Source organism: Haplochromis burtoni, unplaced genomic scaffold (assembly GCF_018398535.1).
Source record: "Haplochromis burtoni strain Fernald_Lab_line unplaced genomic scaffold, NCSU_Asbu1 Contig_86, whole genome shotgun sequence".
Lineage (NCBI taxonomy): Eukaryota > Metazoa > Chordata > Actinopteri > Cichliformes > Cichlidae > Haplochromis > Haplochromis burtoni.
Genome location: NW_024582447.1, coordinates 2,153,319 through 2,167,719, shown reverse-complemented (window position 1 = coordinate 2,167,719; position 14,401 = coordinate 2,153,319). Strand labels below are relative to the sequence as shown.

At 38.0% G+C, this 14,401-nt stretch overlaps 1 protein-coding gene across 2 annotated transcripts; it reads right to left on the bottom strand.

Moving 5' to 3' along the window:
• Window positions 1-336: 336 nt before the first annotated feature.
• LOC102314149 (B2 bradykinin receptor) lies at window positions 337-13,045 on the bottom strand. Of its 2 annotated transcripts, XM_042222478.1 has the most exons (3): window positions 12,984-13,045; window positions 5,485-5,583; window positions 337-4,178 (listed from the first exon to the last, which is right to left on the bottom strand). In XM_042222478.1, the coding sequence occupies exons 2-3, from the start codon at window positions 5,502-5,504 to the stop codon at window positions 3,143-3,145; spliced, it is 1,056 nt and encodes a 351-aa protein (XP_042078412.1). In that variant the 5' UTR covers window positions 5,505-5,583; window positions 12,984-13,045; the 3' UTR covers window positions 337-3,142. The 2 variants fall into 2 exon arrangements, with proteins under 2 accessions (XP_042078412.1, XP_014190102.1); XM_014334616.2 differs by lacking the exon at window positions 12,984-13,045 and having other exon boundaries at window positions 5,485-6,434.
• Window positions 13,046-14,401: the final 1,356 nt, after the last annotated feature.

Sequence of the window (14,401 nt, the reverse complement as noted above, 5' to 3'; positions counted from 1 at the left end):
TTAAGAATAAAAGCCAAAGCCACTTGCATCTTAATGAAATGTCATCCACTTCACCTTGAGCCTTATCTCCTGAACTGAAGTTAGAGCTACAACACTTAAAAAACACACATAGTAATATTTATTTATTCCCAATATTTTCACAGTTAATTATTGTCAGCAGATTAGATGTCTCCATATAGGTGACAACGTGCTGACCAGCGCAGTCACTGGTTATAAGCTAACATTATGCCAGTTAATGTTAGGCTTGAGCGTCCTAAAAATCATACTTTACTTCTGCTAAATAGCTTGACTATATTTTACATCATATGAGAGTTTATTAACTAAGTATCAAAGTCCAACAATGTTATATCCAGTTTAATGAAAGTTTCACTTATGTCATCTAAAAGCAGTTAGCCATGGCTAACAGAGGCTAACAGCAGCCAACAGTAATGTCCTAAACAACCCACCTCAATATTCGCTCATCAGAGAGAGAGGTTAATTTCTCTGAGTCAGTGACTCATATCAGTCTCAAAGTTTTACATTTCTTAAAGCTACATATTGATAGCTAAGTTAAGAGTAGACTGACAGCCTAACAAAACAGCGAAAGACTGGGGCAGAAGCAGGAGTCATGTTGCTATCTTACTACACTTACCACAAATGAACAGCAGCTAGTCTCTGTGATCACTCTGTGGTAAAAATGCAAAATACCACAAAATATTTAATTGAGTCATGCAGTATTATTCCTGATTCATTGCTACGTGCTGATATTATTCAAATATGGTAAAATATAGTGGGTACAACAATGCTTTTTACATAAACAGTGTTAGAAACACTTCAAGCAGCCATGGTTGCTCAGGTGCACAGTCTAAATTTAATGTTTCTCTTGCCTGACTAAAACATGTTTGTCCTACAATGACCACCACTTCTAGGATTATGTATGTTACTTGGAAGGGTTAAGGAAATTGAATTCATTTGACTACAATCTGCAATCTACTGGCATCTACTGATGAGATTTTACACACTGTCACTTAAAAGCCAAAATGAGCTTTGTGATTTGAAAGTTGAGCCAAATATGATTGCATTCTTTTTATCGGAAAGCAGGGGGCAACACCCTTAGCTGCATTGTAATTCCAGTTAGCATCATTGCTGTGTGACCTCAATAAATGTTTTCCCCTCAGTTTTCTGTCAAAGTGAATTAAAAAAAAGGGAGTCCTTAGTAGAGTCAGTAGAGTTGCTCACTGATACTGTCACGGCTGCCGAGGCGAGCCGTGTGGCGTTGAAGGAAAAAGGACCCAAAATGCAGGCAGTGACTGATGATACGAGTGACGTTTATTTACAAGTGGCAGAGTGGCAAAACAGGTAATGAGGGATGACAAATAACTGAAGACACCTAAACTGGCAAAACTAAATAGCAAACCTGAGATCATACGAAAACGGGTGCGGGGCAGCGAGCCGCAGACTAAGGAACAGAACACCATGGACCGCAGACAAACCAACAACGAGCACAGACCGACACCCACTATATATACACACACAAGGTAATCAGGTAATCACACACAGGAGGGAAGAACAGCTGATCCTAATACACGAAGACGACTGGAGGATAAAAGCTGAACACAATGACAACACACACAGACCTTCAAAATAAAACAGGAAATCCAGAACAAGAACAGGGCACAAGGGGAGGACACAGAATACCAAAATCAGAATAACTAGAACATAGAAAAATAATCATAAAATACAAAATGCTGGGTCAACGACCTAGCACCATGACAGACACAAGTCTTTAACCAGTGTTTATGATGCATGGTTTCAAATCACCAAGAAAACGGTGTTGAAAGTGTTCACTTTCAGGTGTCATAACAGAACTTCACTAACAGGGTGAAGTCATACTGACTGTGTCCATGTTTATTAAACAGTCTGTGAACTCTTATGGAAACATGAATGAGGCATCTGCACTAAAACCTCTTCAGTGACTGTCACCCCCCACTGTGGTGTTTACAGAATAGTCAAAAATTTAATTAATATTCCCATTTAGTAGCACAACATAAACCAGAATAACATGAACTTTGAACATGAATGTGGGAGTGACATACATTTCAGATTTGAAGGACAAGACTAAAAATCACAAAATTAAAACCATTTTAAAAAGCAGACAAAAACACATAAAACGAGGTTGAACTGTGTGTTTTCTGGCAGACATTCTACAATTTGCGGTAACTTTTTCTGCATGCCTTTTGTTCCACAACAATTTTCAGCACTAGCAATTGTGGTGAAGCCTGATATCCTGCTTGGCAAGATTTGCCTTCATTTTGAGGACACCTATGGGTGTACCCTTGCCCACAACCCATTTTGAGTAAACACTTGGCAATTAAAAGGTGGTTTGGGGGACAGATATACAATAAAAAAAAGAAAAAGTTATGTCTATACAGCCAACAAAAAGAAGCATGTTTGTGCGTCACAACTGGAAACTTGTTGAAAGAGTCACATGTTTAAGTCTGGAAACTCTGAGTCAGAAACACCAGAAACACTTAGCAAGACGCTGTTTCAACATGAACCTTTGGATGTTCAACTTAACATTCAAATGCATCATAAAGATTCATAAAGCGAAAGACCACATGTTGATTTTATTCATCGTTATGCTCTGAGTGAAACAAATAGTAGCATCATTTGCATCTTCAGCAATAAACTATATAACAAAAAAGTTGTATTTACATAAATTATTTTACAGTACACATATTTACATCACAGAACCAGGACAGCCAAGATACTGATGACTACTACAGTTTGTAATATATGAATCCAACAATATCACACACTGGTGAGTTGTTGCAATATATAAAATATGTCTTCATTTTTTTCCAGTTCAAGCTAAACAACAGTGTTTTGCATTTGGTAGTAATCTGTAATACAACCACCTTTTCTAAACGTAACAGTGAGACGTTGTGCATCAGCTAACATACTAAAGAAAGAGTTCGTTAAAAGGTTTCTTAACAATGTATGATTAAGTCTGATTATTACAAAGCTACATCCACTGCGATTTCACGAACTTCATTTGATTTTAGATTTCATTTGAACCATTTAGTTTAAGACAATATCATTAAATGACTGCCCACTATCCTTCTGTGCTTTTGTTTGCAAAAAGCAATTTGCATACAGCATTTTATACAGAAGTTTTCAATGTGGAGGACAGGTTTGAACGTGTGGAGTCAGATAAGGTTTTCCTCTGGTGGCCCCACTGCTGGAAGAGTTCTCTGACTTTTTTCCGGAAGTTCTTTCCTACAATAACGTATAGGATCGGGTTAAGAATGCTGTTCAAGAAGGCTAAGTAGGTGAAGATCTGGATGCTGATGTCCACAGCATTTTCAAAGTGACAGCCTTCCAGTATCCCACCTCGTAAAAGCACATCTACTATGGTGATTACATGGAATGGCACCCAGCAAATTAGGAAGGCTACAAGGACTGCCAGGACCAAAATGGTGGCCTTTCGTTCTGTGTTTTCAGCATTGAACCTCTCAATTGCTTGCAATTTCAAAGCGTGAATAATATTAAAAGTGCAAAAGGAGATAATTGAAATGGGAATAACAAAGCTAAAAATGATCAATATCCCATCACAGATAACTTGTACGTTGTGGTTTGGATAGTTTAGATAGCACACAGTACCATATTCAGGGAAATATCTCACTTCCCTGAAGATGAACACGGGTATACTCAGAAGCAAGCCAAAACCCCATGTCAGCAGACACCCTAGTTTAGCATATTTTGGACTACGCATTCTGCCATGTGACATCGCATGTACCAGTGCCACATAGCGATCGATGCTAACCAGAACAAGAAAGTATATGCTGCAGTAGGCATTCATCTTAATTCCCACATTGATAACTTTGCACATGAAATGACCAAAAGGCCATTTAAAATCATTGAGCATGTTAACGGCCCAGAAGGGCAAACAGGACACCAGGACTAGGTCAGCAGCAGCCAGGTTGCTCAAATAGATTTCAGCTATGGTGCACGCCTTCTTGTGGAAGCAGAAGACAGTCAGAACGAACATGTTAAGCATAATCCCCAGCACGGTGATGAGCAGAATATACACTGGTTGGTGTGCAGTGAGCCACTCCCATAGTTCGTGATCTGGACAATGAGTCTCATTGGTGTTGTTATTGTTTCCATATGATATAGTGGTGCTGTAGTCTGGGATGCTGTAAAGACAAAATGAGACATGAAGTAAATAGGCAGTTAAACATCAACAGTACATTAGGTTCTTACCTTGAGTTTATGTAAAATACCAATGCGATAAATATGGAGCTTTAGCCAGCACTTAGCTGGCTATCGTCTCTGCAAACCCAACAGTTGCCCTGCTACATACAATATTTACCATACAGATATGAAACTGATGTCATTCTTCTTATCTTATTCTAAGAAAAGAAGTAAATAAGCATATTAATGAACAGATGTCCTAACTGTACATCCATTGTGTGCTGTTTGTCATTCTTTCTCTGTTGACCAGGTTCAGTTTTCCAACTAGTTGATTGCTGAAGAAATCTCCACCCACTGACTTAGCCTCTTGTTTCAACAAGAACAGAGCTGAACATGAAAGCCTGTAATAAACGTGATGAATACATTTCTGGTTGTGGAGCAAGCTACTTTGCAGCTATGACCTTTGTATTGAACCAAAGGATAAGCTTAAAACATAAAGACATTGTTGAACAATAAGGGTGTTTGCACATCTGCAGCACTCAAAAATTATATAAGCTTGTCTGAGACTGAACCACCTTGTTCCACTAATGAGCATCAGGCATAGCATAATGTTGTTTATGCTTCTGCTTAATTCCCCTATCATGTTACCTAATTGGCAATCTGTTCTTTCAAACCATACTGTATGTACCCTATGCTTACATCCACGTGTGTGAATGTTTAAGAGCAATTAAGATCACTGAAAGTTGCTCCAAAGTTTGTTTCTGTTGGTGTAAGGAGCAGTTGGCAGCAATGTGGCAGACGGCACAATGGAGGGCAGAAGCTTCTGTTGGTTAAAATAACCAAATGTTTGACATGGATTAAACTCGTCTTTAGAAGAACATGCTTAGGCAAAACCTGAGCTCTCATATCATGTAGTACAACTGATGTTTTAATGTACAACAAAAAAGAATAAATGAATAACAAAATAAAGAGAAAAAGATGCTTCTTCTGGTCATCGTCAATATGTAACTCTATACTTCTATTCTCTACATTACACCCAAAAAGACATTTATTTTTTAAAGTCTCACTAGCTGTAACAACAAAGGCAAGAAGTTCATTTTAACAGCAGCTGTCAGCTATCAGTAGTTGTATTACCTGCTTTACACACATCAGAGTATATTTAACCTGCTTGAGCACATGGTTACTGACAAAATGATTCTAAAAAATAAAACAATTGGAAAATTGTTCTCCATTCTTAGGGGATTTTTTTTGGTTATATCTCACATGAAAGATTTAAAAATATATAGAGTATATTTGATTCATACATACCTTGTAGGTCTAAGAGTCATTTTCCTATGTTCAGATGTCCTGCTGCACTGTTAACAGTTAACTCCCCCACTCTAGTCTGCCTGTCTCTGCCTCACGCTCCTAAAGGAAACTGTAATTAAAGTGATGTCACCAAAAAAAAAGAAGGCATGGCAAAAAACCTCACTTCTCTCATTTCACATTCAGTCTGAATGCTCCCTGTCTGTCGGTCTGGTTTGCACCTTATTCAAAGATGCACTAGTAACAGCCAACAAGCCATACTAATATCCAAAGTATACTGTAGACTCTAGGCTCATCTTGTTAATCATGTTTCTTTTGTTTATTACATTATTCACATTATTGTCAGAGTGGATATTATACCAGAGCAGACACAGGGTTGAAGGCCTGTTTTTGGTGAAAAAACAGGAGAAGGTGGTGGAGAAACAGAAAAAGAAAAGGGACTGAAAGAAAGAGAGAAAAAAGTGGCTGCAGGGGACAAACAAAAAGGGCGCAAAAGGCTTTAAATATGTTATCTCCTCATGCTGGTACTGCAGGTTCTGCATGTACTGTAACTTCTGCATGTGTTTCGATTTCACGCTTTCGAGAGGCAAACCGTGAAATGGACAAGGCAGACGGGTGTGTGTCTGTTACGCAGTTTTCCGTGATATGGATTTGAATAAAACCAGGCACTTTTTGTCCCATGTACGCCTCTTAGTAAGTACTTACAAAACTAAACAGTTGTGGCTTGACATAGTTCATGTTTACATGTTAAATATTTTCTGACCTGATGTATATACTCACTAGATAGCTAATTCTGGTTCTTAACGCAGCCAGTGACATCTCGGCAATTTAATGGTCCAGTCAATCTGCTGAAGTTCAAAGTAAGCATCAGAATGAGGAAAAAGGGTCTTTCAAGTAACTTTAAATGTGGCATGGTTGTTGGTGCCAGATGCGCTGTTTTGATATATTTCAGAAACTGCTGATCTGCTGGGATTTTCCCACACAACCATGTCTAGGGTTTACAGAGAATGCTCTGAAAAAGAAAAAAATATCCAGTGAACTACAGTTTTCCAGGCAAAAATGCTTTTTTGATGCCAGATGTGAAAGGATAAGAACGTATTGACTGCTTTGAGCTGTTAGAAAAGCAAAGTTAACTCAAGTCAACACTTCTTATACAAAATAGTGTATGCAGAAGAGCATCTCTGAAGGCACAACGCATCAAAACTTGAAGCAGATGGGCTAGACCACACCGACTGAGACTTCTCCGAACAGGCAAACTGAAGTTACATTTTGTAAACTATACCACAGAAGACTGGAAAAAAGTTACACGGTTCAACTCAATTCAATTCAATTTTATTTATATAGCTCCAAATCACAACAACAGTCGCCTCAAGGCACTTTATATTGTAAGGTAGACTCTACAATAATAGATACAGAGAAAAACCCAACAATCAAATGACCCCCTATGAGCAAACACTTTGGCGACAATAGGAAGGCAAAACTCCCTTTTAACAGGAAGAAAGCTCCGGCAGAACCAGGCTCAGGGAGGGGCGGCCATCTGCTGCGATCCATCACAGCCTACCGGAATTTCATTGTTGACCATGTCCACGCCTTTATGACTGCAATTTTCCCAGCTTAAGATTGCTGCTTCCAGTACGATAACTTGTCATGTCATAAAATTAAAATCATCTCAAATTAGTTTCTTGAACATGAAAATGAGATCAGTGTGCTCAAATGAGCTCTATAGTCACCAGATGTCAATCCAACAGAGCAGGAGTGTCCAACTCCAGTCCTCGAGAGCTACTGTCCTGCAGCTTTTAGATGCGTCCTTGTTCCGACACACCTAAATCAAATGAATGGCTTGTTACCAGCCCTTTGCCAAATTTCATGGCATGCTGAAGAGGTAATTCAACCATTTGATTCAGCTGTGTTGGAGTATGGATGCATCTAAAAGCTGCAGGGCAGTAGCTCTCGATGACTGGAGTTGGACACCCCTGCAATAAAGCATCTTTGTGATGTGGTGGAACAGGAGATTTGCATCATAGCCAACAAATCTGCAACAACTGTGTGATGCTATCATGTCAATATGGAGCAATATCTCTGAGGAATATAATATGGAAACACGTCCCATTAGTATTGTTGGGAAGAGAGTTCCTTACACCACTGAAGTGCAGAGACAAAAGAATCCATTTACGGCACTTCGTAATATTTCCCGTAAGATAATTATTGCAGTGAATAAAGCTGCCAGTTTCTTTAGAAGTGCATTTTCACTGGGCATTATGGCAATATATCATTAGGGTAATCAACATCGCCTGAACAGATGGTTATCTTTGCGTAGTAGGTTTCCATTTGGTGGATAAAAGCAATTTTACACAAAGATGTCAGATTAAATGTTATGTTACTTAATAGTCAGGTAAAACAGGTAAAATCCAACAAGTCAGAGAGTATTGTAAAATGCAGATTTGTTCTATCCCAACTCACGGTATTTTGGTACGAAATAAGCCTTAAATCTCTGTTGATGTTCTGCAGCACCATATACACATTGTCACTATTAACAGAGAAAAAATACTTAAAATGTACATGCCAGTGTTAAAAAATAATATGTAACAAATAGTGTTATGTATATTCAATTGGGTTAGTGCACATAGAATTTGGTATTGCACAGTGGTGGTCCATAGAGGAAATGGGGGGAAAATGAGGGGTAGGGGGTTACCGGTGCATGTGTGAGTTCAGGGTGGTTATATTCTTTGGGAAGAAACTGTTTTTGAGTCTGTGGGTTTTTCTGCTGTAGCGCTTCCTTGAGGGAAGCAGGCTGAACATGTTGAAACCAGGGTGGGAACTGTCCTTGATGATGTTTGCTGCTCTGCTGAAACAGCGGGAGAAATAAATATCCATCAGGGAGGGGAGAGGGCAGCCGATGATCTTTTGTGCTGTCTTGACTACACTCTGAAGCCTCGCTCTATCCGCCTTAATGCAGCTGCCGTACCATACCATGATGCAGTAAGTTAGCAGGCTCTCAATGGATGAGTGGTAGAAGATCAGCAGCAGGTTGGAGTTCAGCTTGTACTTCCTGAGGACCCTCAGGAAGTGCAGCCGCTGTTGGGCCTTAAGCATTGTTTGCATAAAATGCATGCTCAAAAAAAAGTTTTGTCTCACTCCGATTCCTTCTTTTTGCATGTTGAAGCTCTACTTGGAACCTTGTTAAGATCCAATCATGCAAAATATGACTTTTTGCCATTTTTCAAGTTGTCTTAAACTTCTGATCGGGACTGTATATTCAGTTCTGTCCTACCTACTGAAGAGCCTTCTGCATGTTAAATGTCCACTGTTTCAGCATATTCCTAAAATTTGCCGACACAAAACCACTGGACTGGTCTCTTTATCAACCGAAAAGCACTATGCAGGGTTCTTTGATCTTCTCTTTGTTGTGTTTTAAACAAATGGCAGTAAAGCCCTAAATTGTTGTACAATCCAAATAAACAAATTAAACAACGCGGTCATCGTGATGTGTTACCACCAGATACCAGATGCTTTTCCTCAGGGTGATGTCCATACTAATCGTCTAATCTCTAAACAGTCTCTCTTATATTTCATACTAATAAGATTTTCTGTAAACGAAAAAGGCTCGTGTCTATGTGACATATTACTAAAAAGCACCAAAATGGAATAAACAGCTCTCCCATTAAGCAAGCACTTATCTGTGGACTGAGATTTTCATATGACCTGCAGATAACATATGGGTGCACATCATGGTAATTAGAGATATGTAATAAGATTTTAGCTAAACACAGAATACTAGACCGAAGGCCATCTTCAAGTTATCACTGATTCGAAGAGACAAAGGGCTTAAAAGCTGTGTGGAAACAAAGCTCGTGTGTCTTGGTCATGCTCTTAATGTGCAACGGATGCATGATCACAAGGAAGTTAGTGAATAGACTGGTATTCTATAATCACACGTTTCACTTCCCCACATCATGTCAGTCATAGGGCTGATACAGGCAAACTGTTGGACTATTCTGTTTTGTTTTGAGAGAACTGTTATTGTTATATAAGTATGTAATTAGATTGGTGAAGAGTGACCTCAGTTTGATCCCTGGCAGGTGGGATCCCTGCAGGCAGAGTAACACAGTTAACATTCATTTGTAGGCAGATTCCCAGCTGCTGTCTTTGGTTTTCCTCCAAGATGTGTCAGTGTTGCAGTAAATAGGTTGCTTCCTTCTTTCCTCAATCACCATTTCCTCATTTCTAAAAAATATTAAATTTCAGATATCTTATTTGATGCCTTTTTATGCACTTGCATGATACATTTCTGTGTCTACTAAAGAGGGTAAAGGCTCCACTGACACAAAAGAACAAAAGGGCTTAGTTCACACATTTGTTGCAAATAATGCATACCCCAATTAGCCGAATTTGGGTTGTAATATTTACTTAAGAATAGAATCTGGGCCCTTATGAACAGAGTTTCCATGTTTGAATAAAAGTGGGGGTTTTTTTAAGTCTTAAACTCACAGCCCTGCAATGTAAATAGCATTTGATGTAAATCTAAATTCTGCTCTGTTGCCTCTAAAGTATGGGCTTAATATAAAAGGAGCAGTTAAAAAAAAAAAAAAAAGCAAGTGAGGTTTCCTGCTGTAGAGAGAGGGAAATTTAGTGATGGAAATATTGCCACAACTTTGTTTGTGAGATTTAAAGTTACAGAGACTTCCCATTATTGTTAGTGGAGGTGAAAGTAATTGCGCACATTGCAAAGTTGTGTCTTGCTTCCTGAAAAATCTCCAAAACAGACTTTGTTTATAGAGTTGTATTTTAGAAGATGAATTGCACCGCTTCTATTTTCATCTAGAAATAAGTCATGCCATGCTTTCGATGGTTATCTCAATGACTCTAACAATAGTAAAGCGCTGCCAATGAAAACACTAATGTAACTGTGACTTTTGATGCTCGAAACATGAAGTAGAGAATGTTGTTGTGGTTTCTTTCCACAGTATATTATGGGATGGTGGAAGGATAAACTTAAAGGAACACTGTGAAGTTTGGCTCTGATATCTCTAAGATTCTTGAGATTCTAAGCCATTTCTCTACCACTAGTTAAAAAAGGGGTTACTATATTGTGAAATAAATAAGCACTGCAGTCAAACACATCCTGTACAAGTGTTGTTACAAGCAATTTTAATAATTATATAAATATGAGGGCAATGCAAATCAGTTAATAAAAATAAAAACATCCACTTGTCCAGCTCTCTACAAATACACAAAATTCTATTACGGTACATAGAAAGGTGCCACCATATACTATACTCCCAAGTGGGCACACTGGCTGCCACCAGGAAGCCATATAATTAAATACAAAAGAGGTAAAACACTAGTGGATAATGATCAGTGCTTGAATGTAATTAGAAAAATAAAATAAAAATAATTACAGTCGCACATAGTATAAATATAACAAATATTAAAAAGGAGCTTTGTCTTATACACATGCATATGATATGTGCTTATTAAGTTCAGATATTCTAGTCAACACTGATCAGGCAGCTACAGGTTTATGATTCCTGAAAAGTTTTCCCTGTACAAGAAAAATTAAACAATAAATCAGCCGGCTAAATTTCGTGGTGCACTTCTGTGGAAGCATCCAGCCCCAAGTTATCAGTTAATCAACAATGGTAACTCATCGAGCCTGGAAGAGACACTTCTGTTTAGCTTTGCTACAACACACCTGCGCCGACTACAGCAAGTGTAAAAGCACGCAGGAAGTGACAAAACCTCAGAATATAGCTCATAAATGGTACATTTACTGCACATATAGACCTTGGAGTGCTGTGGTGAATCAGCTTTCTCTACTGAGCAAGACAGCGGGGGCCTTGTACCTCTTGTACCTTGTGCATCTTCCACTAATGCACCCACTATTCCCAGTAACGTGAAATCTCCTAAGGACCTAAGAAATCCCATGCTTTTAAATAGCACAACATAAAATAAAGTCTATTAACTTTAACAGCCTTTAAGAAAAAAAAAAACCTGTATAGAAATAAATCCAATGAATTGTCTCCCCCAGTTTATTAACTGAAGTTTTATAGACTTGCAAACTTAAAGGTCCTTGAGTAACAGGCTACATATCTGTCTGCTGTTGTTAGTTATGTCTCAGTGTGTGCAGTGAAGTACATAACGAATGTCTGGACGAGGGGGCGGCGACGCTCACGCTACTCCTCGAAAATACTCAGCTCATTTCCTGTCTCCTTCTGCCTGTCTCAAAAGATTTTTTTCCAGGCCGTGAGCTCCATTACTCAGTGTCCCACCCCCATCTCCTCTTCCATAACTCCACACAGATTTGAGACAACAGGGAGCAGCTCCGGGTATTTATCGTTTTCACAGCTGCCTCGTACACTCTGGGCTTTTGCAAGGAGAGTGAGTAAGCGCTTACAAAAAGTGGAAGGAGTGGCCACAGGCCTGTCTGAAACCACTAATGCAACTTTGATGAGCACTAAACCTTGGAACACAAACCCATTTCTTCAAACATCAAAAATTCAACCAGTGCTGCTCAAATGTTCCTGGCAGATAATATACAAACCACAGAACAATGCTGTTTATACTGCTGGAAATCCACAACTTGTGAAATAAGTTGGTCACAGATGCCCCTGTTACATTTAATATTTTGATTTAATAAAGGCATTGCAAAATGTTGAAATCAATAAAAAAAAAAGACAATCACAAACCAACCATCACAATTATTTTGCAAGACCTTGAGTCAGCAGTAAGTGGGCAGCCACAGTCTGAATGTCTGCCGTCTGAAATTTACTTCTGTTTTCAGCTCATGGTTTGATTGTTTGAAAAAAAAAACATTTTAAGAAGATTTAAAAATTTAAGATCCAGGAAATCTACCATTTATGGTACTTCAAACGTGTTTGCGTCAACTGACTATGGCGAAAGTTGTGTATGTTCATAGTTTACAGAAAAAGAGAATGAGAAGTAAACTGTGGTAGAAGATCACTTTATTAGGGAAAAATATTTTATCTTCCAGTGACTTGCAAAGTACGTAATCGTAGCTATAACTCATGGTTACGATTTACTTGACATAAATAATTTCAAAAGGGCAGTCTTTTATCAACAGAGACTCTGAGCAAACAGACTCTTGAAGTTCCCATCTGTGCTATTCTCGACACTAGCTATGTTGCTGCCAGACCACCTTAGCCAGTTATTTAGACTTACGTTTGAGTTTTGAACAGTTATTTTTAACAGCTTTCTTTGAACAGACCACAGTGCAAATTATGAGAAAAAGCTAGCTTTCTATTCTGATACTCAGCCTTCTGCAGCATACAAACACACTGTTTCATTTTTTTTCATGTTTTTCAATTTCCTTTAAAAGAATGTCTGAAGACTAAAATGCAATAACTCAAACATGCTCGTCTTATTTTGATAGTTCAAGCCTCAAAACAGACATGCCTATCATCTGGCCTTGTTTTGAAATAAAAACAAACAAACACTGGTGTCACTTTTTAGAATTCTGCTCCTTACAGGCTCTCCACACTTACTTGCTTTGTGGCTCTTGAATGTCACCTGGCATTCTCCTTTGCACATCTGCAAGAGGACTCTGTCACTTAAACATAAACATGTTTTTTTTGGCGCATCGGGTGCAACATGAGTCATCATAAGGTGCTCATAACACAGGATATGGGAGTGTTCCTTATTTGCTGACAGTCTGATAGACTTAAAGGTCAATATTCGCTTTAGAAAAACTAAATAGTGGTGATACTTAGAAAATAAATCACAACTAGGTATTGCTATTGTGTGTTCTTACTAGTCAAAATGTTCCTCCATTTAAAAAATAAAAAAAAGGTTTCAGAGAGCATTTATAAAATGCGAAAAGCACCTTTTGTTTATGTTTACTTTGTTTGTCAAGAGTTTAGTACTGGAAAGCAAGTTCTGTGATAAAACTAGGAAAGCTACATTGTTTTGAGAAAAAGGCAGTCTGTTTGTGATTATAATTCCAAAGGATAAGATTCTTCAAGTATCAGAAGACTTTGTGACATGATCCTTCCTTGGCTGCTCCCCAAGCTGCTTCAATTTGAAGGGTGTGGCCCTGGCTTCTGCAGGGGTGGGCCTCACAACATAAAGTACACACTGCACTTTGAGGAGAAGCCTGGATCTTGAGAAATGAAGAGGGGGAATCTCACTTTAGGCAACAGGGATGAAAATAAGATATACTTTATATAGCTATGCTGTACTTACACAGTAATCTTAATGTACAATTAATCTAAAGAAAGATTTTAGAATCACAAACATTAACTGCAGACTGCACTTTGAGGAGAAGCCTGGATCTTTTCATGTAAAAATGTTTAATTTAGTGTCAAACTTAAGTCTCAGTATATGGGTATACTACTACTACTACTACTACTACTACTACTAATAATAATAATAATAATAATAATAATAATAATAATAATAATAATAATAATAATAATAATAATAATAATATAATTATAATAATATTCTACTTACCTCTTTGAAAGTTTAAACATCATTCTTGTGTTTGTTACACTTTGTCATATTCATATTTGAACTGCAGAAAACCAAAGGGAATTTATTCGAAACACTTGTTACTCTGACTCTTTTGTATACAGGATGTAATGTGTCTACTTCAAATCTTCATTTTCCTGGATACCAGCGTTTGAAAAAAATAAATAGGGAGCCATCTACTGGGCAAAGTATGTAGTGTTCAGTGCCTTGACAGAATGAACAAATGAATTCCTAAAACTAAACGAATTTGGTGCACAGCACATGCATGAAAATAATTCACATGATATCGGCGTGCTTGTTGTCAGATGTGACATTAACTCTTCCTTGACCCGTTACAGAAAGAAGAGGTGCTTTTTAAAAATATAATTCTGTAAAAGAAAAAAGTAACAAAATAAAAGTACTGTGTAAGTAAAGGCTGTGCATGAAACATTTT

Coding starts and splice junctions, on each gene's coding strand:
- LOC102314149 (XM_042222478.1), bottom strand. CDS start 5,504: ATGACTCTTAGACCTACAAG. Junction 4,179..5,484: donor ATGACTCTTAGACCTACAAG/GTATGTATGAAT, acceptor TTGTCTTTACAG/CATCCCAGACTACAGCACCA.